General features: G+C 25.5%; 2 protein-coding genes across 2 annotated transcripts in view; both read right to left on the bottom strand.

Moving 5' to 3' along the window:
- The window catches only part of LOC122510102 (pre-mRNA-processing factor 39-like), a 53,421-nt gene that overhangs the window by 5,707 nt on the left and 22,073 nt on the right, over positions 1 to 25,641 (bottom strand). Inside the window, exons 5-11 of the mRNA XM_043624515.1 lie at positions 23,519 to 23,684; positions 22,062 to 22,309; positions 11,889 to 12,014; positions 10,584 to 10,732; positions 4,132 to 4,534; positions 1,535 to 1,699; positions 1,021 to 1,407 (exon numbers count right to left, since the gene is read on the bottom strand). Coding sequence (XP_043480450.1) covers positions 1,021 to 1,407; positions 1,535 to 1,699; positions 4,132 to 4,534; positions 10,584 to 10,732; positions 11,889 to 12,014; positions 22,062 to 22,309; positions 23,519 to 23,684 — 1,644 coding nt within the window. The remainder of the gene's footprint in view (positions 1 to 1,020; positions 1,408 to 1,534; positions 1,700 to 4,131; positions 4,535 to 10,583; positions 10,733 to 11,888; positions 12,015 to 22,061; positions 22,310 to 23,518; positions 23,685 to 25,641) is intronic.
- Positions 14,677 to 18,128, bottom strand: LOC122510103. Its single transcript, XM_043624517.1, has 2 exons — positions 16,618 to 18,128; positions 14,677 to 14,809 (listed from the first exon to the last, which is right to left on the bottom strand). Coding segments are annotated over exons 1-2 (1,335 nt in total). The 5' UTR covers positions 17,952 to 18,128; the 3' UTR covers positions 14,677 to 14,808.

The following is a 25,641-nucleotide window of genomic DNA, read 5'->3' as shown; positions in this document are numbered from 1 at the left end:
TTTTTGTAAATAATTGAATTCTTGTGAAATTTTGACAAGAATTTTATTAAAATTTTTAAAAATAATTGAATTTCGATGATGAATTTTATTATTCATAAAGATAATTGGAATTTTGACGAGAATTTGTTTTAATTTTTGAACATAATTGAAATTCTGCGAAGAATTTTATAATTTTTGAAAATAATTTGAATTTCTGGAATGATTTGTAACTTTTCGAAAATTTAATTTTCTATCAATCTAGTATTTATGAAAATTGTAAAAGTTATTCATTAAATAATTTCTAAGTCATAATTTTATGATACTTTTTGAAAAATTAAGTTTATTTGAAAATAAATTATTGTCAGAAATAGAAAAAATTGAAGGTTTTGTATTAAAATTCGTGGTAATTTCATAGTTTACGAGGCAAACAAAAAAACATCAAAATTCAATTTATTTTTCAATTACTTTTACTAAAAATCCCTGACTTTTCCCTGATTTCCCAGACCAATTTTACTTTCCCTGAGTTTTCCCTGATTCCCCTAACCTGTGGCAACCCTGTGAATTCTTTTCATGAATAATAAAAATTTCTCTAGAATTCAATTATTTAAATTAAAATTTGCATAAAATTATTCGAAAGAAATGAATTATTTAAAAATTTAATTATAAAATTCTTCGCAAGAATTAGATTATTTTTTATAAATATTTAAAACTCTTTCATGAATAATAAACTTCGTTGCAGGAATTCAATTTATTAGCAGTAGGATAAGAAAAAAGTAAATATTTTTGATGAAAATTAGGAAAAAGTAAGAAAATAAAAAATATGGAATGGAATTTTTGTCAATCTTGTGAAGTGAATAAAACGAGTAATTTTTGGTTTTTTTCTGACATTAAAAAAAATGACAATAACCCACAAAAATTAATTTTCAAAAGAAAAAAAAAGAATGCAGATAATTTGCTAACGGAAAGGGGAATTTACGATTATTATAATGTAATGTAATAATATATAATATATAATTGAAGAAAAATTTTGTTCATTCTTACCTTAAGTAAAACTTTGACAGCCTTGTCAGTGTCGTTTTTGACTTTACATAGAAATCTTGCATATTTAACAGCAATATTATTGGCGATTGTACGATTTTTGCTGTTAACGATATAACTCTCGTAAAGAGTGCATGCTTTCTCAAGATCTGCCCTTCTTCTCTCGAGATTTATCCTTCGATAAGCGATTTGTAACATATTTGGAAGAACATTATCAATATTCTCGAGAATTTCCGCTGCTTTCTCGAAATTTCCCTGACTTTCTTCAAAAGTCGCCCACTGAAGATGAAGATTTGGTTTTTTTGGATGATGAACTGTACAGGCACGTGTGTAAACGTCACGAATTTTCTCGGCATTGTCGATCTTCAAGCTCTCCAAATAGCGAACAAACTGAAGGATTTTAAAAAGAAAATAAAATTTTCTTAACATTTAAAAATTGGGTAAAAATAAAATTAATTGCGAATAAATCTTTTTTTAAATTAAGTGAATATAATTTTAAATGAAAAGAATCACTTACCCTCATCCAAAATTCGTCATAAAGTGCACATGCAATAAGACACCGTTCAAAGAGAATAATTATTCTGTTGGAATCCTTCTCATTGATTTCAAAATCTAAATATTCTTTCCAATTTTTCAATTGACATCGCTCTAATGGTTTCACATGAAAGTAAGGTCTTTTTATCTGAAAAATGTTAAAAATAATTACATAAAATAATCTTCGTATTCTTTCATTCATTTTATCTGAAGTTTGAAATTAGTCTTTTGTGTATGTTTTTAATTTTCTTTCAATAAAAAAAAACGTTGACGTTATTAATTTAAAAATTCAAAACATCTAAAAAGAAAAACTATTAAAAAATCAGGAAATAAAAGCAAATAAAAGAATCAACATTTTTTAACAAAAATCCAATTTCTTTTTAGAAATAAAAGAAAATTTTGTGCATAAATTACAATTTTCATACAAAATTCTCTTTTTATTCTTTTTTTTTTAAATAAATAAATTTTGGCCCATTTATATTTCTTAATCACAATTTGTTAACAAAACTTAGTCTTTTTTAGAAATAAAGGAAATCTTTTTCTTAAATTCGATTTGTTATTGACAATTTTTAATTGAAAATAAAACTAAGAACTTTAAGAGTTTAATAAAATGAGGGGAAAAAATTTTCGTAACTTCGATTTGTCAACCATATATTTTTTTTAAAAAAATTTTTAGTATATATCTATTTTTTGTATAATTTTTATTACTTTATTGCAATTGTAATTCAATTACTTTCAATTATTGTAATAAAATTCTTTGTAAAAAGTCAATTCAATTATTTAAAAAAGTTTTAATCAAATTCTTATCAGGATGTCACTTTATTTTCAATGCAATTTTAATTTATTTCTTCGAAAATTTCAATTATTTTTAAAAATCTTGTGAAAATTCTCCGAGAAAATTTAATTATTTTAAAAAATAATTGAATTTTTCACAGGAGTTCAATTATTTAAAAAACTTTTAATAAAATTCAATTCAAGAATTTCATTATTTTCATAAATAATAAAATTTTCGCTGGATTTTCAATTATTTGAAATACAATTTTAATTGAATTCCAGGAAAATTTGCAATTATTTTTAAATTCTTCGTAAGAATTCAATTATTTTAAATACACTTAACATAAAATTCTTCTCAAAAATTCACTTATTTTCTCAAAATTTTGCAAAAATTCAATTATTTGCAGAAATAATAAATTTTTTCGCAGGAATTCAATTATTTGAAAAAGTTTTAATAAAATTCTATTCAAGAATTCAATTATTTTCAGAAATAATTAAATTTTTGATGTATACTGAAAATCATTGAATTCTTCTAAACTATTTATAAAAAAATTTGAATATAATTGAATGCATTTCAAGAATTTTATCAATATTTTTTCAAATAATTGAATTCTTTCGAGATAATGTAATTAAAATTGTATTGAAAATAATTTAACTTTGGAATAAGATTTTTCTTGAAAATCTTTAAAATAGTTACCTAAATTGTTTTGTAGAATTTATTTCAATATTCTTGAAAATAATGAATTTTTTAAAAATAATTTTTACTGAAAATTTTGAAAATAATTGAATTTTATGAAAAATTTCTTTGAAATTTTTGAAATAATCGTGTTTATTACTAATTGCAATTAACAATTTAACTATTAAATTATATTAAAATTATTCATTGAAAATTAAATTTTTTTAAACAATTTTATTACAGTTTTTGAAAATAATTACATTTTTTTTGAAGAATTTCATTAAATTTCGTAAAAATAATGTAATTTTTTAAAGAAATTTTAATTGAAAATTTTGAAAATAATTGAAATTTACAAAGTATTTTATTCAAAACTTTTGAAGACAATTGAATTGTTTAGAAAAATTTTATTACAATTTATAAAAAGAATTGAATTGTTTCGTAGAATTTTTTATCAAAATTGTTGAAAATAATTGAATTTAAATAATATTTTTAAAAATAATTGTATTCTTTCGAAAAATTTTATTAAAATTGTATTGAAAATAATTGAATTCCTTTGTAGAATTTTATTATTTATGAAAATATTTTAATTCTTGCAAAGAATTTTCTTATTTATTAAAGTTATTAAATTCTTGCAGTGGATTTTACAATTTATAAAAATAATTGAATTCTTTCGAAACATTTTATTATTTATGAAAATAATTGAATTCCTTTGAAGAATTTCATTATTTATTTATGAAAAAATTTTAATTCTTGCGAAGAATTTTCTTATTTATGAAAATAATTGAATTCTTGCCGAGGATTTTACAATTCATAAAAATAATTGAATTGTTTCGAAGAATTTTATCTGAATTTTTGAAAATAATTGAATTTTTTGAAAGAATTCTATTAAAAATTTTTCAAATATAAAATGTTTTAATTTACAAAATAATAAATAGAATACCGTGTTCCGCACGCTGGTGTGAGTATCATTTGCTAGTTATATAATAATTTTTGTTTATTAAAAATAATCGAATTTTAAGAAAATTCTAATTTAATGCAAAAGAAAGTGGTATCAAAATTTGAATACCAGAAAAAAAGGAATGAAATATAACAATTATAGTTTTCTTTATAGAAGAGAAAAGAGAACTTACGCCTTCCTCGTAACTCCATCTGGCAGCGACCGCGTTTACATTTGTTTTATGCATTTTACGTCGGCTGCTGATGATTTTCTCTCTAATCGCTCTCGTCTCTTCGTCAGTGGGTGGCACTTCGTGTGGCGGTGGTTCCTCACCAGGTGGTGCATCCGCTGTGGATGAAGGTGTGACATCCTCGGATTTAAGAAGTGACTTCACCTCCGAGCGTAACGAGAGAAAATCGTCAACGCTGAGAATTTGATTTGGTGCGTTCGATGAGACAAATTCTTGGAATGTATCAAAATGAGAAGTATATCCCAATGTGGGAGTTGTCAATAGACGATCATAAATTGCTGTCACTTTACTCAGTCGTTTACCCTCAATTTCCCATTTGATGTAGCTCTCCCATAATCGATCAGACCTAATGTCAAAATCAAACAACAAACATTGTTAATTAATCAAAATAAATTATTATCTTATTATTTTTACATTTCTCATCACATGAGAAGGTACAGGGTTGCCACAAAAATGTAATTTTCTTTTTCCCTGACTTTTCCCTGATTTCCAGACAAAATTTCGACTTCTTCCCAGACCCAAAAGAATATTAAGATTCACACTAAAAATTATTAGATACTGAAAAAAATGTTCTATTACATTTATTTAAGAATTTTTTTAATTGTAAAACTAATCGAAAACATCAATAAATTCTTTTTTAAATAAATATTTAATCATTTTAATTAATCCATTGGAATAAGGATTTTCAAAAAATTTCAAATTCAAACCTTTTGAAACTCAATAACTTATATAAAAATATTATTATAAAACATGAAGAAATCGATAACTCCGAGTCTTCGACTCGGAGTGATCACTTTCTTCATATTTTATAATAATTTAAATTTCCATAAGATTTTTCAAAAAAAAAATTAAATTATTTACAAAAATTTTAATGAAATCCGAGTCTTCGACTCGGAGTGATCACTTTCTTCATATTTTATAATAATTTAAATTTCCATAAGATTTTTCAAAAAGAATTAAATTATTTACAAAAATTTTAATGAAATCATTTGCAAGAATTCAATTATGTTTACAAGTAATAAAATTTTTCACATAAATTAAATTCTTTTTAAACATTTTAATAAAATTTTTCGCAATGATTCAATTATTTTCATAAATAATAAAATTCTTCTAAGAAATTCAATTATTTTTGAAAATTTTAATAAAATACTTTGCAACTATAATTCAATTATTTTCACAAATAATAAAATTTATCGCTGAAATTCAAATATTTTCAAAATTTACTAATTTAATAAAAATTTTCAAAAGAATTCAATTATTTAAAAAAATATTAGAATTTTTCACAGGCGTTCAATTATTTTCAAATATTTTTAAAAAATTGTTCAAAAGAAATCAATTATTTTAAATACAATTTTAATTAATTTTTTTGAAATAATTCAATTATTCTTTTAGATTTTAATAAAATTCTTCCCAAGGAATCAATTATTATTTACATAAATAATTCTTCGAAAAAATTCAATTAGGTATGTCGATAAATAACAAAATTATTACAAAAAATTCAATAATTTTGAGGCATTTTAATAAAATTCTTTGTAAAATTCAATTATTTTCTTAAATAACAATATTCATCACAAGAATTCAATTATTTTTAAAAGTAATAAATTTCTTCTTGGATATTCAATTATTTTCAAAAATTTTAATTGAATTCTTTATAAAATTTATAATTACTTAAATTATAATTAAATTATAATTAAAATTACTTTTAAATGCTCGCTTTACTTCAAATTCAAATATTTCTGTAAAAATAGATGTTAGAGCTATCAAAATAGGATCATTTTAAAGTTCAATAAATTTAAAGTCAAATAGGCTAAGATATAACCAATTTAATAGTGTAAATATAAAAAATATAATTCTTTAAAGTTAGAGATTTTTTGTGAAAATTGCGATTTTGAAATCTGGAATTCAAGCGTACGCCAATTGAAGAAAATTTTTTTTTAAGTTTTTAATAGTTGCACAATAAAAAGTACAAATTCCATTCAGGGTGGCCACTTTTTGTAGAAAATTGAATTCCCGGTTTTTTCCCGGTTTTCCCGGTCAATTTTTTTTTATTTCCCGGTCATTGTATAATACATTAAAACAATATTTTAGTTTGAAATATTAAAAATATTAATAACAAAAAAAAAAATTATCTTAAATTATTGTGTATTATGCATATTACAAATTTAAACTAATCAATATATTGAGCTCATTTAGAGATAACATTTTTTTGACATTTTTCCGAACTGACAATAATATGAAAATTGTAAAAAAATAATAAATTTTTACTATTTTACAAATTTCTTATTTTTTAAATGAACTAAAAATTTTCATAATGAACTTTATGATTGATTCTTTAAAACTGAAATAAGCGTATGAAAAATAATAGAAATTATGAGAAAAATCCTGTGGAATAAATACTAAAAGAAAAATCCGCTTAAAATAAAAGGATTTCTTTAAATTTAAATAAGTATATTATTTTCTCATAAACCCCTCTTCATCCCTAACAAAAGTCTGTTAATTTATGTATTCTCTACTATACCTACTTATGTACAATATACTTCTCGAGTAAAAATTAAAAAAAAAATTTTGTTTGGGTCAGTTTAAAAATAAAATTAAAAATAAAAAATAAATTCCCGGTTTAGTATCAAATTTCCCGGTCATTTCCCGGTTATCCCGGTCAATTTTTCAATTCCCGGTCAAGTGGCCACCCTGCCATTCTTTAATTCTAGACCAAAATAATTCACATATATTAAGTATTTTCTTCAAATTCTATAAAAATAACTTCCCTTGCTCTCGAAATTTTTCAAATAATATTAATTGCAAATTCGTCGTTTTCAATCACTTGTTTTTTCAATTAACCACACTTTTGAAAAATATGCATCTTTTTTTATTGAAAAATAAAAAAATAGACACCTAGAATGAAAATAAGGAATAATGATAGAGTTAAAATTTGTAAAATTATAAGAAGAGGGATAAATTTCATGTAAATAACTTAAATTTTCTAAGATGAAGAGGTTTTATATTTTTCAAAAGTGTGGTTATTTGATAGAACAAGTGAATGAAAACGTCGAATTTGCAATTTATATTCTTCGAAAAATTAAGAGCAAGAGATATTATTTTTATAGAATTTGAAGAAAATACTTAATATATGTGAATGATTTTGATCTAGAATTAAAGAATGAAATTTGTACTTTTTATTGTGCAACTATCAAAACTTAAAAAAAAATTTTTCTTCAATTGGCGTACGCTTGAATTCCAGATTTCAAAATCCCAATTTTCACAAAAAATCTCTAACTTTAAAGAATTATATTTTTAATATTTACACTATTAAATTGGTTATATCTTAGCCTATTTGACTCTAAATTTATTGAACTTTAAAATGATCCTACTTTGATAGCTCTTACATCCATTTTTACAGAAATATTTGAATTTTAAGTGAAGCGAGCACTTAACAGTAATCAGTACGAATGTACTAAAACTTTTTGACCCCATGTATTTTTAAAAAACTTTTCGCAATTCAATAATTTTTAATATCTACTATTTTCATAAAATTTCCAAACATAATTCAATTATTTAAAATTTTTTCAAAAATTATTTGTAAGAATTCAATTATTTTCATAAATAATAAAAATCTTCACAGGATTTCAATTATTTTTAAAAAAATGTAATAAAAATTGGTTACAATTCAATTATTCTTCTAAATAATAAAATTCTTCAGAGGATTTCAAATATTTTGAATACAATTTTAGGAAATTATAAAATTTTTCATAGGATTTCAATTACTTTTAATACAATTTTGAATAAATTCCTCGAGAAATGTAATTATTTTCAAAAATTTTTTTGCAAGAATTCAATTACATTTCACAAATAATGAAATTCTTCGCTGAAATTCAAATATTTTCAAAATCTACTATTTTAATAAAAATTCTCAAAAGAATTCAATTATTTGAAAAAATTTAATAAAATTCGTTGCAAGCATTCAATGAACTTTATAAATAATAAAATTCTTCACAGAATTTCAAATATTTTTAATACAATTTTAGGTAAATTCTTCGAAATATGTAATTATTTCCAAATTTTGATTAAAATTCTTCTAGAGAATTCGATTATAAATTATTTTAAAAAATCATTTTTGCAAAAGTTCCTTGAGAATTTTCAAATCTATTTGTTTACAATTCAATTTTACGAAATTTTGTTATTCGCAAATTCTTTAATTAAATATTTAAAAAATAAAACCTAGAAATAATTTTTTTTAAATTTCATTTAAACTTTTTCAAAAAAAATTAATTTTACGAAATTGTTAGTCAAAAGTATGAAAAATTCAGATTTTTCAAAGATTTTAATTAGAAACCTTTTTAAAATTCAATTATCACGACAAAATTTATAAATAGTTGAATACCTGTGTAATTTTATTATTAATGAAAATAATCTAATGTTTGCTTAGAATTTTGTCAACATTTTTTTTAAATAATAGAATTCTTTAGAAAAATTGTATAAAAATAGTAGATTTTAAAAATCATTGAATTGAGGAAAATTTTTGAAAATAATTGAAATTTTGGAAAGAATTTTATTAAAATTTTTGAAAATAATTCAATTATTAATTATATTTAATAATTTTTGCAAAAGTTCCTTGAGAAGTTTCAAATTTATTTGCATACAATTTAATTTTACAAAATTTCAATTATTCGGAAATTCTTCAATTAAATATACATTAGAAAATAAAAACTTGAAATAATTTTTTTTTTAAAATTCGATTAAACTATTTCAAAAAAATTATTTCAACAGAATTATGTCAGTTAAAAGTACGAAAAATTCAAATTTTCAAAGATTTTAATTTAAAACCTTTCAAAATTCATTTATTTCTGAAAATTCACGCTATAATGTTTTTAATATTCAATTATTATCTAAAATTTTAACTAAAAACAAATTTTTAAATAAATTTTTATTAGAAAATTTTACGAGAATTGAAGTATTTAAATAAAAAAAAAATTAATTGAATAATTGATATTTCTCGAAATTGAATTCTTATGAAGAATTTTATTAACAAATTTTTAAATAATTGAATTTTTTCAATAATATTTAATAAATTTTTCAAGAATAATTACATTTTTCGAGGAATTTGATTAGAATTTTATTATAAAAATAATTGAAATTTTATGATGAGTTTTATTATTCATGAAAATAATTGAATCTCTGTGAAAAATTGTATTATTTATGAAAATAATTGAATTGTTGAGAAGAAATTTATAAAAAAATTTGTAAATAGTAGAATTCCTGTGTAATTTTTATTATTTATGGAAATAATTCAATGTCTGCTTAGAATTTTATTAAAATTCTTTTTAAATAATTGAATTCTTTTGGAAAATTTTATTGAAATAGGAGATATTGAAAATCATTGAATTGAGGAAAATTTTTGAAAATAATTGAAATTTGACAAGAATTTAATTCAAATTTTTGATAATAATTGAATTTTGGAGAAGAATTAAATCAATTTTTATTAAAAAATTCAACGAGAATTCCATTATTTAAATACAAAAATAAATAATTTATCGAATAATTGAATATTTCTTGAAACTGAATTCTCATGAAGAATTATATGAACAAATTTTTAAATAATTCAATTCTTTTGACGAATTTTTAATGAAATTTTAAAGAATAATTACATTTTTTGAGGAATTCGATTAAAATTGTATTAAAAATATTTGAAATTCTATTGTGAGTTTTATTAACTATGAAAATAGTTGAATTATTGCGAAGAAATTTATAAAATAAAATTGTAAGTAATAGAATTCCTTTGAAATTTTGATTATTTATGAAAATAATCGAATGTTTGCTTAGAATTTTGTCAACATTTTTTTTCAATAATGGAATTCTTTTGAAAAATTTTATAAAAATAGTAGATATTGAAAATCATTGAACTGAGGAAAATTTTTGAAAATAATTGAAATTTCGCCAGGAATTTTATTAAAATTTTTGAAAATAATTGAATTTCGGAGAAGAATTTTATTATTTTTTAAATTAATTGAAAAATGACGAGAATTTTTTTAAATTTCTAAACATATAATTTGAATTTCTGCGAAGAATTTTGTTAATTTTGAAAATAATTGAATTTCTGCAATCATTTGTAACTTCTCCAAAATTCAATTTTTTCCAATTTAATAAAAATCTCTGACTTTTCCTTGATTTCTCTGATCTGTAACAACCGTGAGGTATTATATTTTATTGTACTTTAAAAAATAAAAAATATTGAAAGTAAGTTCTTATTTCTTTTTTGTTTTATAAAAATTGGTCACTTTCATCAAACGTTTTATAATTTTAATAATGAAAAAAAGAGGAGTTTTGCAAATTGAGTACTTAAAATAAAATTACTTAAGTGAAAATTACAATATTTGTAAATAAAATTTTTTGTTATTTACCTGAACTCAAGGCCACAGGCAGTGATGGCGTTTTCATACTGCTCTCTCATCTTCTTCTCGTCCTTCTCATAAATGACTTTACAGTGATTGATGTAATGAATCCAAAGGTCAACGCTGAGTGAAATTGCTTTAAGTCCCGCATCAAAAACCTGTGATAATTAAAAATCCTTTTAAAAATAGGACTAGTTGCTTTATGTTTGCCGGTTAAAATGTGGTTTTTTTTCGGGTAAGGATTCATTATTATAAACCTAGAGATTCTCATATAATTGTCTTTTTTTTCTTATAGCTTTCGTTAAGCATAGCGGTTCATTAATTCGAAATACTCACGTTTGTCGTGCGCGTTCTGTAAATAAATAATTATTTCATAATTAACACAGAGATTGCAGAGCATTGTGGATTCACCTTTAAAGTTCAGGGAAGTGTTCCAATCAAGGCGCCTCTCTTTCTCTCTCTTCCGCCAACATAATTTTCTTGTATCCCATTCTCTCCCTTTTTTCCATGGCCCGTTTCCTAAGGTTTTTCTTTTTTTTTCTTTTTCAAAAAATAAAAAAAATACAGAGAAAAAAAAATGGTCCCCAGAAAAAAAAAATAGAATCTTGTCGTTTCATCGACATTAAAGAAAACAAGTACAATTTCGCAATCTTAGTTTAAGTTTACAATAATTTTTGTCATTGCTCAAAAGAAAATTGAGCAAAATTTTGTGTTTTTTCTTGTGTTTGCTTACATAGGCTTAGAGTAACTTTTTTTGTTTATAATAAAAAGCACAGAACACACACACGCACACACACAAAGTGATACACACAACAATAAATAGTTGTGACGACGGTTAATTCGCAAATTCGAAACAACGTCTTAGATAATTATTTAATAGTATCAATTAAATTATAGCGATATTTCTTTAAATATTGATAATAAAGATACTGATAATAAAATAGAGATAATAAGAATATGTAATAATAGCACTGTCGCAACGGTTCTAGTAGAATAATAATAATAATCATAATAATAATAATAATCATAATATTTAAATAAGTAGCTAATTGATAAACGAGGAGAGTCGAATAGGTGCCGCAAGACGTGCTAGGCTGTTGGAAGGGAAAACCATATTTATGTGCGTGCACACTGCCCACGCCTCTTCCTACCACGAGCTAGTTTCATTTAATTAGATTATTTGCGTTAATCAACAGTAATATATCATGTACGGTATTTAAAAAAAAAATTGTAAAAAAATGAAAAATAAATTTTCTTTTTTTTTGAACAAACATGTATAACCTTAATCGCACTTAGAAATTGAAATGGACTCACCTTTTGCACGTTCTCGGGATCACCCTTTTTCTTCTCGTAGTCTGCGTACTTTCGCCAATATCCATAGCAATATGGATATCGCTCCAGGAACTTTCCATACGCTTCTCGAGCAGCATCAGCATCATTCTGTAAATTTTTCTCAAATTAAAATTTATTGTATTTTTTTTATCATTATTATTAAAAATAATAATCTTCATTGCATCTAAAATAATTAATAAAAACTGACAGGCTTCACAGTGCCCCTAAAAAGTATTTTAGGGGAAATAGGGGACTGAAAATTAAAAAATAGGGGACTTTTAGGGGACCATAAAAATTGGTTAAATAAAGATAAAAATATAATTTATTTATACAGGGTTGCCACAAAAATTTAACTTTATTTTTCCCTGACTTTTCCCTCATTTCCAAACATAACTTTCACTTTTTCACTGACCCTAAAGAATATTCTGATTCACTCTCAAAATTATTAGATACTCAAAAAAATGTCCTATTAAATTTATTTACAAATTTCTACAAAAGTAAAATTATTCGAAAAAATCAATAGTTTTATTTAAAATAAAAATTTAATCATTTTTTCTTCATTGGCATTAAGATGTTCAAAAATTTCAAATTCAAACATTTTCAAATTCAACAACTCATAAGAATATTATTATAAAACATAAAGATGACCGATTGACAAAATCATTATTTTATTATTATAAGAATATTGTTACTGTAATTTCTTCACAATTATTTGTATCATTTCAATTCAATTAACATTTTCTAGAATTCTTAACTAAAATTCTACTTTAAATCAATAACATCAATTATTATTCAATTAAACATTTTCAAAAAAATTAATTCTACAGAATTGTTAGTTAAAAGTACGAAAAACAATAATTTAATTCTACGAGAAATCAATTATTTAAATAGAAAAATTAATAATATTGAATGTTTCTTAAAATTTAATTTTTACGAAGAATTTGTATTAACAACTTTTGAAAAAATTTAATTTCTTTTAAGGAATTTAATTAAAATTTTAATGAAATTTATTATATTAAAGAATTTTGTAACAATTTTTGAAAATAATTGAAAACTTTTTGAAGAATTTTATTAAATTTTTTAAAAATAATTCAATTTCTTAGCAGCATTTAAATTATAATTTTTGAAAACAATTGAATTCATGAGAAGAATTTTATTAAAATTTTTGAAAATAATTGAACGATTGAACGAACTTACCTAAAGTGAAGTTCAATCATAATTGTACTTCGCCGCCTCGTCCTCTAGATCACACAGGTAGTACCGTGGTATTATACGTTCCGCCACAATAATTTCAAAGTTAAAAACTTTTAGCGCCTCCAACAGGTGGCGTCCTATTATCTAGCCCTCTGCTCGTCATTACATTTGAAAGTTTAGCAAAACAGTTGCAATAAAAATCATGACCGGGTAAATTAACAACTTTTGTTTATGGGAGTGGTGGGTTTGATCTAGAGGACGAGGCGGCTTATACAATTATGATTGAACTTCACTTTAGGTAAGTTCGTTCAATCGTTCAATTGTACTTCGCCGCCTCGTCCTCTAGATCACACAGGTAGATTTTTAAAGTGAATAATGATTTTTCTGTTTTGCGTTTTTGTTGAATTAAACATATAATTTTTATTAATTATATTTTAGAAACAATGTTGTAAGAATACGAAATATATAAATACGAAACAGTTCGTTTGATTATTTAAACATTATTATAGTGATAAAATAAAAGGATTTTTTTTTTTTTTTTTCTTTTTTTTTTAATTTCTAATGACTGCTTCTGCGAAAGAAGCCTCACTTACAATGGGACGGTTATAAAACCGTGCAAACGTTGAAGAATTCGCTGTCCAACCAGCTGCTTTGCAAATTAAGTCGACGTTTAGGCTGAAGTCCCATGGCAGCGTTTTGCGTTGCGTTTTGTAACTAGGCCATGCGTGTGAGAGGGATGGAGATATACGTTTGCTCTATTTGCACTCATGGCCTAGTTACAAAACGCAACGCAAAACGCTGCCATGGGACTCCACCCTTACACCTCGACGGGCAGCGGTTGACGTTGACGCATGCCTAGTGCTATAAGCGGTGTATGTCTCCGTATCTATACCACTGGCTTGTAGAGTGTCCCTAATCCAGCGACTGACTGTTTGAGCAGTTGCAGGTCGATGCGGTTTATTGACGGTAATGAGTAGTTTTCCATTTTCCTGGTTGCCTTGTCTAAGTGCCTTGGTTACTTGGATATATTCTCGAAGCGTGGTAGCGGCGCATATTTCAGGTTTATCTGTGAAGGTCGGGATTTGTAGACAAGGTTGGTAGCCATTTCTCCTCGTCGTTTTTATTCGTGCGGGGATTTTTATTGTAATAGGCTCTGTTCTCAGATTAATGTCTTGTAGTTCAATCAGCGTTAGAGTTTGGATTCTTTGTGCAGTACACAAGGCAAGTATTGTAACCAGTTTTTTCGTTAATTTTTCGAGTGTAAGATTGTTAATAGGATAAAAAGATGAGAGGTAATCCAGCACCGGCTTCGGGTCCCAGGTGGTATTATATTTTGCTTTCTGCGGCTTTAGGACAGCAATACCCTTGAAGAATCTTTTAATACTTGCGTTATTTCCAAGCTCATTGCCCATAAGAAGTGAGAGAGCTGCTCTATGTACATTTAGAGTACTGTAGGATTTTGTGCTCTCGTTAATTTTCGTAAAATACTTTAGGCATTCTGACGTCGAACAATGAAACGGGCTGCAGCGATTGTCTCGACAATGTTCCCACCATAGATGGATCGGTTTTGCATACTGCTTCATGGTTTTCTCCGTGATTGATTTCGCCATTATCTCTGCAGCCTCCTCTGTCGCACCTCTGCTTTTGAAACCGTCCCTGATAAGCGAGCTGCTACCAGGGAAAGGCTGTGGTGAAGCGGATGTAGATCTCTGTGAGGGGAAGAAAGAAGTTTTTTACTTGGCTTGAAAGTAATAATTTCTGATACGACTAAAGACATGAATAATGGGTACCAAGGCTGGGTAGGCCACCTTGGTACCACAACCACGCCTTCGGCTTGGTCGATTTTTATTTTTTGAAGGGTTCGCAAGATAAGTGCGAAAGGAGGGAATGCATAGAAAAGCTGATCTCGCCAATCCATAGTGAAAGCGTCGACAAGTATGGAGTCTGGATCTCGTCTCCAGGACACATACTTCCTACATTTGGCATTGACTCTAGACGCAAACAGATCTATATTAAATGGCCCTAATTCTCTTTCTAATTTTTTGAATGACCTATCTGACAGTTCCCATTCCGTTTCTTCAGGAAGGATACGTGACTGTTCATCTGCATCTACGTTGGCTTTTGACGGTAGATAAGACGCGTAGACCCATATGTCTCTTTTCTCGCACCACTTCCAGATTTCACTGGCAAGATAGGTTAACTTAGGGTATTTAATCCCACCCATTCTATTTACATAGGCAATGGACGTCGTGTTGTCCATACGAAGGAGGATTTCACACTCAGAATAATTTTTGGCGAAGCATTTTAACCCTAGAAACGCGGCCATCAATTCTAATGCGTTAATATGGAGTTCCTGCTCCTTTTTGCTCCACAGACCGTTAGCCACTTTTCCATCGCAGAACGTGCCCCAACCTGTTAGCGAAGCGTCTGTGAAAATTTCAATTGCAAATTTAGATTCTCTGATTGGGTTGGTTGATGTTTTTACGTTAAGAGACCACCACTGCAAATCAGGTTGAATCAGGTTAGGGAGGGAAATGGTAGCATTAAAATTATTACCGCAATTTCCTAAAGCTAAATATTTCTCGCGTTCTAACCTTTTGGTGTAGAGCCACCCGTATTTGATTCCCGGGCAGGCAGCCACCAATGTTCCGAGAAATTGAGCTAACTCCTTTATTTTGCAGGTCTTTTTACCTAAAAAGATTTGAATTTTTTGATCTATTGATACTCGTTTTTTATCTGTTAGTCGAACACAAAATGCTTCACTATCTATAACGAAACCTAAAAACGTGCATATTCTTGAAGGTTTGAGTTGACTCTTCTCGCTTATAACGAACCCCAGTTTGTTAAGAAGAGATCGAACTATCGTGACGTTTTTCCCACATTGCTTCTCAGTCTCAGCGATGATTAGTATATCATCCAAGTAGATGACTAAGACAATGCCCTGGTTTCTTAGTACTTGTACCACCGGCTTTAATAGTTTTGTAAAAACCAGTGGTGCTGTACAAAGCCCAAAAGGTAAGCAACTAAATTCGTAAGTGACCCCCTGAAAACGAAATCTGAGAAATTTTTTATGTTCTTTTATTATTGGTATCATAAGATAAGCATCTTTGATATCAATCACCGACATGAAACAATTTCTACTTACTAGCCGCAAGGCTGTTTTAAGGTCCTCGATCTTAAAGTGAGTTGCTGTGATGAATTTGTTCAGTTTCTTAAGGTTTAAAATAAATCGGTCATCGCCGTTAGATTTTTGCCTTAAGAAAAAAGAAGATAAAAATTCACCTTCGCACGGGTCGCATGGGAAAACAGCACCTATTTCTTGCATGTGGGAAATGGCTTTTACCATCCTGACACATTCTTCAACGGAAAGTTGAGGTTCTGTTGGTTTAAACAACTGCGTCGGAGTGCTATCAAAAAGTATACTGTAACCCTGAACGCATTTCAGTATGGAGGGATCGAGTGTCAGCTTTTCCCATTCGCTAATAAAATATTTTATTCGACCTGCTTTATAACTTACCACTGGGTCCTTTGACGACGATATGGCTGGTTGCGTGGTGTCCTCGATTCTTGCCCCCTCTTCCTCAAATTCGTGTTCGGATAGTTCTTCTTGGAGGAGGGGGTTTTGTAGTTTAAATTGCTCTTATTTTTTGGCGGCCCCGCAAACTTCTCCTTGTTGTTCACGTAACTTTTACTTGAACTTTGGTTGGATTTGGTGATGTCTTTCGCGGACTTCTCCACTTCCTTCGCAGACTTAAGTTTCTCCGATAAGTTTTCGCCAAAAAGATAAGTGTCCACTGGCGTTACATCGGCTATTTGTTTTAACAAGATGCTAAACGTCGGCACTATAAATGACCTCCGCGTCATCGACAGGCCATGCTGGATATCGGTCAATATTCTGCCGATGTCACACAATGTCGAAAATATGCTCACCAATGTAGCGGCGTCAAGATCTTTAGATTCTTTTTTAATTTGTAGCACTACTGTTAATACTTGACCTAAGGCACTAATCGCAGCACCGAGTTTGTTTTGAGCTGTCACTTGGTGTTGATCCTTTTTTAAGGCTGTCACTCCCATACCAGATTTTATTTCCTGGTTCAGCTGAGGCGCTCCCATCAGCAAACAGTTTTCTGGTAGCTGATATTTTTTTATTAGCGCTTTAGAGGCATCTGGCGGCAATCCAAATTGTAATATTTTTATCCACAGATCAGCAACAGTGTTATGTATCGGTTCGCTGGGATGCGCGTCCTCTGGCGCGCCCTCCCCTAACAACATTAGCATTGAGTTTTCAGCTGTTACCGACAGAGAACTGGCGTCTTTTTTGGCCACGTTTTCGCCGCCATCTTGATTTGTTTTTTGATGTGAACGGTGCGAATTTTTTGACGAATTTCCTGATGGGGTTATGGATCGAGAACGGGAAAAACTTCTGGATCGCGAGCGACTTCCTGAAACTGTGCTTGGGTTATCTCTAGGACTAACCTCTCGCTGTTTCTTGCCGGGACTGAAGTACGGCGTCCCTCGCGGGGTACGTTCTTTACTTCGCCTTCCGGGCGATCTGGACTCTCGGTCTCGAGATCGTTTGTCGTGTCCGTCTTTTTTCCTGTAAGGGAGAGGAGATTTGCCTCTCGGGCTATGCCTCTTGTTTGATCTTACCGTTTTAGGCGACACTGATCGTGAACTGGCTGATGACGATGAACTCGCGCGAGTGCGTGATCGAGCACGCTTGAGTTTCTTAAGTTCTTTTTTCGCCTTCTTTATTTTTCGATCGATGTTTTTCGATGAGCTCCTTTTCCTCTTCTTATGATGACGACGGTCACTCTCGGATGATGAATTTTCTCCTGACGATGAACTCATTTTTCTTTTAACAACGAGAGACGCGATGTTGCAAGGAACGCACAATACAACGTAATGACGAGCAGAGGGCTAGATAATAGGACGCCACCTGTTGGAGGCGCTAAAAGTTTTTAACTTTGAAATTATTGTGGCGGAACGTATAATACCACGGTACTACCTGTGTGATCTAGAGGACGAGGCGGCGAAGTACAATTGACTTCTTGAGAAGAATTTTTAAAAAAATTTTGACAATAATTTAATTTTTGAGAAGAATTTCCCTATCTAATTATAAAGATAATTTAATTCTTGACGAGAATTTTTAAAAAATTTTGAAAATAATTTAATTTCTGCAAAGTATTTTATTATTTTTTAGAAGAATTGAATTCTTGTGATGAATATTCATATTTATATAAATAATTGAATTTTAAAAAAGGATTTTATTAAAATCCCTTAGAATAATTGATTTTATGGGAAGAATTTATGCGATTTTGTTGTTTATCAAGCTAATTGAATTCTTTTACAAAATTACTTAAAAATTTTTGAAAATAATTGATTTGAATTATTGCAACGAATTTCATTGTTTTATTGAATAATTGAATGTTTCTTAAAATTGAATTCTTTCCACAAGTTTTAATAACATTTTTAATAATAATTGCATTTTTCAAGGAATTTATATAAAATTGTATTAAAAATATTTGAAATTCTGCGATGAAAATAATTGAATTCGTAAATGAAATTTTATTATTTATGAAAATAATTGAATCTTTTCGTAGAATTGTATCAACAAGTTTTTTCTATATAATTAAATCTGTTGATAAATTTTATGAAAATAGTAAATATTTAAAAACACTGAATTGCGAAAAACTTTTCAAAATAATTGAAATATTGCAAAGAATTTTATTAAAGTTTTTGAAAACAATTGAATTTTTGGCGAAAAAGTTTGCTATTTATAAAAATAATTGAAATTTTGCCAAAAATTTAATTAAAATTTTTGACAATAATTGAATTCTTGTGATGAATTTTATTAAATTTTGTTTAAATAATTGAAATTTTGCCAAGAATTTAATTAAAATTTTTGACAATAATTGAATTCTTGTGATGAATTTTGATATTTATCAAAGTAATTTAATTTTGGAAAAGAATATCATTGAAATTCCCTAAAATAATTGATTTTATGGGGAGAATTTTGTTGGTTATCAAGAAAATTGAATTCTTTTGCAGAATTACTTAAAAATTATTGAAAATAATTGATTTCCTGCGACGAAAATAATAGGGGAAATTTTCAAAATAGGGTACGTTTAGGGGCCAAAATTAAAAAAAGGGGACAGACTGTGAAGCCTGAACTAATTTTAGTTTTACAAAATTAAGCAGAAACTTTTAATTAAAATAAAAATAATACAAACATAACCTTAAAATGATTTGCCTATATAGTACAATTTCATTGGAATGTCGAGAGTGTCGAGTGTGTCGTAATTATAAAGTAAATAATCATAAATTTTTACATAAAATTACTAAACAAAAAGTCCCTTCTAAATAGAAAAATTAATGAATATACTTCTTTTTCTCACGAAACTTTTTGCTACCCCTTCAACTATACATTATTTAAAAATATAATTAATGAACAAATGGAAAAAAACAAAGTTTAATAAAATTGTAAAAAAAATACTAGAAAACACTAAAATACTAAAATTAATGAATTTAATTCTTTTTCTTACAAAACTTGTTGCTACCCCTTCAACTATACATTATTTAAAAATATAATTAATGAACAAATGGAAAAAAAACAAAGTTTAATAAAATTGTAAAAAAATACTAGAAACTGGTATGAAAGAAGGAAAAAATATGTAAAAATTAAAATATAAAAATCATACATCACACTCGATAATTAATTTTAAAAAAGTAGCAAAAAGTATCTTTAAAACTAAAAAAAAGTAGCTATCGATAAATTAAACTTGACGACCAAAAAAACTCATTTTAGACACTTCACAAAACTTACAAGAATTACATTCCATATTTTTTATTTTCCTCTACTTTTTCCTAATTTTCATAAAAAATATTTACTTCTTTCTTATCCTGCTAATAAATTGAATTTCTGCAATGAATTTTATTATTTATGAAAAAATTTAAATATTTAGAAAAATAATTTAATTCTTGAGAAGAATTTTATAAACATTTTTTAATGATTGATTTCTTTCGACTAATTTTATGGAAATTCTAATTTAAATAATTGAATTCCTGAGAAATTTTACTTATCCATGAAAAGAATTGAATTCTTATGAAGATTTATACAAAAATTTTTTTAAATAATTGAATTCTGTTTGGAAATTTTATGAAAATAGTAGATATTGAAAATCATTGAATAGCGAAAAGTTTTTAGAAATAATTATATTTTACAAAGAATTCAATTAAAATTTGACAATACTCTAATTTTATTAAAATCTAAAAGAATAATTCAATTATTTCAAAAAAATTAAATTAAAAAAATTAAATTAAATTTTTAAAAATAATTACATTTTTTGAACAATTCCTGTAAAATTGTATTAAAAATAATTAAAATTTTGTAATGAATTTTATTATTTATGAAAATAAATGAATTTTTGTGTACGATTTTATTATTTATGAAAATAATTGAATTCTTGTGTACGATTTTATTAGAATTTTTTGAAATAATTGAATTTACAAGAAGAAATTTATCATTTTTAAAAATAATTTAATTTACAAGAAGAAATTTATCACATTTAAAAATAATTGAATTCTTGTGATGAATATTGTTATTTATAAAAATAATTGAATTTTGCAAAGAATTTTATTAAAATGCCTCAAAATAATTGAATTCTAGTAGATATTGAAAATTAGTGAATTGCGAAAAGTTTTTTTTTTAAATAATTATAAATTTTATAAAGAATTCAATTAAAATTTTTAAAAATAATTGAATTTTGCAAAGAATTTTATTAAAATGCCTCAAAATAATTGAATTTGCGGGAATAATTTTGCTATTTTATAGACATAATTGAATTTTTTCGAAGAATTATTTATGTAAATAATTAATTCCTTGGGAAGAATTTTATTAAAACCTAAAATAATTTATTTCTTTCGAATAATTTTATTAAAATATTTAAAAAAATAATTGAACTCCTGTGAATAATTCTAATATTTTTGTAAATAATTGAATTCTTCCAAAGAATTTTAAAAAAACATTTTTTTAAATTTAATTGATTTTTTCAAGGAATTAAAATTAAATTTTTAAGAATAATTACATTTTTTGAATAATTTGTTTACTGTTCTATTAAAATTAATTGAAATCCTGCAATCAATTTTATTATACCTATGAAAACAATAATTGAATAGTTGCTAAGAATTTTATTAAAATTTTCAAAAATAATTGAATTCCTAAGAAGAATTTTATTATTTGTGGAAATAATGGAATTACATATTGCGAAAAAATTCAAAAAAATGTTTAAAAAGAATTAAATTTCTGTGAAAAATTTTGTTATTTTTCAAAATCATTTAATTCTTTTTGAGAATTTTATAAACATTGTTTTATATAATTATTTTTTTTCGAAATATAATAAATATTATGAAAATTTTATTTTAAATAATTGAATTCTTGTGGAAAACTTTATTTGCAAAAATAATTGAATTTTTTGATTAATTAATTTAAAATATTATTAAAAATAATTGAATTCTTGCTTTGAATTGTATCATAATTTTTTTTAAAAATTGAATTTCCATCAAAAATGTTATTATTAGTGAAAGTATTTGAATTATTGAGAAGAATTGTATAAAAATTTTGTTAAATAATTGATGTTTTCGAAATTTCCTTGAAAATGCAATTCTAAATTAATTGAATTCCTGTGAAAATTTTATTTATGAAAATAATTGAATTTCGAATATTTTTTTTGAAAAAAATTGAATTGTTTCAAAGAATTTGATTATAATTTTTGAGAATAGTTTTTTGATTTCTAGTATTAGCGAATTTAAAATAATGGAAATTCTCAAAAAACAGAAATAGTAGCTTTTAGTGGCTGAAATCTAAAAAAAGTACCCAAATAGTAGCAGAACTTAAAAAAAAGTAGTAAATAGTAGGTTTTAATAGATGAGTGCGAAGTCTGGAAAATAAAAATTTCTTACTTCTTGGTCAACGTATTGAAGAAGATAAGTCCATCCAGTAAAATCGGATGGATCTTCATTAACGGCTTTCCAATATTTTTCCAATTCGGGTAATGACTTCTTCTTCGGTGATGCGGGTTTTGTTTCCAATTTAGCGTCAGATTCAGTATCCGATGTCAAAGCTAATTTCTTTGCCGGGGTTTCATCATTATTCTCAGAAGTTGGTGAACTCGGGTCATATTCTCCGTCAGCGTTTAATTTACGTTTATCTGCAAAAATTATCTGACTTTTAAAACGAGAACTAAATCGAGTTTGTAAATAATAAAATTAATAAAATGCAATAACAATAATTTTAGATGTTACTTATAAGGCAGTAATAAGATTTGTTCTAACAAATAAAGAATTAAAAATAAAATAAATAAAAAAAGTATGGAATAGGGTAGAGTGGGGTAAAAAAGCCATGGTGTAAAAAAGCCATTTGAGTTTTATTTAAAAACTATTAAGCCGATTTATCAGCTGTTTAGAATATAAATACTATTAGGTAATACGCAACTTTTGAATCTAGTTTGAATGTTGTACCTAGATTAATATTGTTTTTATTGTAATTTTAATTTTTTGTTGCTTTTTTGAAAACATTTTGGTGAACTTTTCAAACATATTACAGTCTGATTAAGTGAACGAATAATAAAAATAAATGTTTGTACATAAGGAGAAAAGTATACCGAAAACGTATACAATGTTAATTTTTGGAAATTGAACTGAATTAACAATTTATTTTTGCTTTTTTAATAACTGGTCTTGGGTGTAAAAAAGCCAGGGCAAAAAATCCATTGAATATTTTGTGAAATTCACTTGTTTTCTATTTAAACTAACCTTCTTATTTTACAAAATTTCTCGTGTTTATTTAATAAAATAAATTAAACACGACGAAAAAGTAGTTCAAAGTGCATTTAAAAAATAAACAATGAATAAACGGTTGCAACGAAATATGTTATCTGTGGTGAAACTTAAAGAGAACTTCTAAAAAAGGTACGAAAAATTGGCAGTGCAAATCGAAAACAGGTAAACTTAATATAATTTTCAATTTTGCTTGCTAAAAACTCTTTCATAATTATTAAAATATTTTTCAAATAAGACTATTTGTCATATAAATAAAGGAAAACTATAAAAATACCTAAATTGATAACATGTTTTGCTAAAATCGTAGGGTGGCTTTTTCACCCCACCAGGTGGTGCAAAAAAGCCACTTGCAGTGCTTTCGTAAAACTCTTATAACTTAGTCCTTTCATGAGATAAAAAATATTTCCGTCAAGAATTTTCAAGCTTAATAACTAAACTTTCAATAACAATTGGAAATTTGAGAAAAAAATTTTAAATACAGATTTTACAGCATCAAAAGTAAAAATGTGGCTTTTTTACCCCACTCTACCCTACAATTGAAAGTATAATAATTTAAATTTGCAAAGAAATAAACTTACTTGCACCGTCAACTTTAATCTTTTTCTCCGCAGATTTCTTTAAGCCCTTTTTCTTCTTCTCACTATCTGGTGGTAGTTCGTCTTCTGAAACAGATTCTGTTTCGCCCAAATCAGCAGGAGGGGCTGCGGGAAGTTCTTCGTCAGAAACAGCCTCAGTCTCTGGCTCCTGATATTTTGTAAAAACAAAAAAACTTAAATATTTTTCAAATATAATTTGAAACATTTATTCTACAATAATTATTAACAACTTTTCTTCGTGAATCATGAATCATTTTTTCAGTGTAGAAATAACATTTTTAATAAACTTTACAAACGTTATTTCTGTTGCAAAAATCTCTTCAAAAAAAAAAAAAAAAAAAATGAAGTAAAAATAAAAGATAAACAATTTTTGTAGGAGTCGGAAGGGTAGAAGGATTTAAGATCACGTTATTTAGTGATCACGTGATCCATATGCTTTACTTTTGGACCACGTGTTCATTGAATAACAAGATCTTAAGGAATACCTGGATCATGCACTCGATAGGAAAATCATCATCGGATACTTCTTCCATATCTTCAAGCTGAATTAAAAATTTAATGAATTCATCAAAATAAGAAAGAATATGATATTATAATTGAAAAGAAAGAAAAATAATAAAATTTCATATATTCAAAGATATTTGTTAATAATTTTCAATTAGTGGAAAAAATAAGAATAACAATATTTTTATTAACAAATTTCTTTTCATCGTTTACAGGGCTCCAACCAGTAAAAGTATTTAAAAATACGTTCTTTACGGACCAAATTCAGTTATTATTTTCAAGAATTTTTAACTAAAATTCTTCTTTAAATTAATTAATTTTCGAAAAAGTTGTCTGACAATTTTCAAATCCATTTGTTTACAATATTCAATTTTACGAATTTAAATTATTCGTCAATTCTGCAGTTAAATATATATTAGAAAATAAAAACTTTAAATAATTTCAAAAAAAAATCCGCAATTTAACTTTTTCAAAAAAATTAATTTCAAAATTTAATTATTTCTAAAAATTAAAGCTATATTGCTTTTAATATTCAATTATTATCTAAAATTTTAACTGAAATTCATTTTTAAATCAATTTTTATTAGAAATTTCTACAATTCAATTATTTAAAAAGAAAAATAAAGAATTGAATGTTTCTTAAAATTCAATTCTGATAAAGAATTTTATCAACAAACTTTTAAAGAATTCAATTCTTTTGACGAATTTTACTAAAATTTTTAAGAATAATTACATTTGCCGACAAATTCGATCAAAATTGTTTTAAAAATAATTAAAATTCTGCGATGAGTTTTATGATTTATGAAAATAATTGAATTTCTAAGAAGAATAATTTTATTATTTTTGAACATAATTAGATTTCTGCAAAGGATTTAATCATTTTTCTTTTCAAATATTTTTAATTTTAAAATTATTGTATTGAAAATCATTGAATTCCTTTGAAGAATTTTATTATTTATAAAAATAATTGACTTCTTTCGAAGAATTTTTGAAAATAATTCAATTTAATTAATATTTTTTTAAAAATAATTGTATTATTTCGAGAAATTGTATTAAAATTAAAATAAAATACTTGAATTCCTCAGAAGAATTTTATTATTAATGAAAATAATAAGAATTCATTTGAAGAATTTTATTATTTATGAAAATAATTGAAATTTTGCGAAGAATTTAATCAAAATTGTTGAATATAGGTAGTTGATTTTTTTAAAGAAATTGTAATTAAAAATTCTGAAAAATTAGTTTTTAAATTCTATAAAAAGTAATTTAATTTTTCAAAAATTTTATTAAAAAAATTGATATAATTAAATTTTTAAAAACAAATTGTGTCATTTTCTAATTTTTATAGAAAATAATTTAATATTTTACAAGAAAATCAAAATTGTTGAATTTATAGTTGAATTATTTAAAGAAATTGTAATTAAAATTCTGAAAAATTAGTTTTTAAAAATTCTATAAAAAGTAATTTAATTTTTCAAAAATTTTAATAAAAAATTGACATAATTAAATTTTTATAAACAACTTGTGTCATTTTCTAATTTTTATAGATAATAATTTAATATTTTACAAGAAATTTCTTAAAAATTTTGAACAAAATTTAC

This window comes from Leptopilina heterotoma, unplaced genomic scaffold (genome assembly GCF_015476425.1).
Source record: "Leptopilina heterotoma isolate Lh14 unplaced genomic scaffold, ASM1547642v1 Lhet_66, whole genome shotgun sequence".
In the NCBI taxonomy this organism is placed as follows: Eukaryota; Metazoa; Arthropoda; class Insecta; order Hymenoptera; family Figitidae; genus Leptopilina; species Leptopilina heterotoma.
Note: the sequence above shows the minus strand (reverse complement) of the source record. Positions and strands in the feature narration are given on the sequence as shown.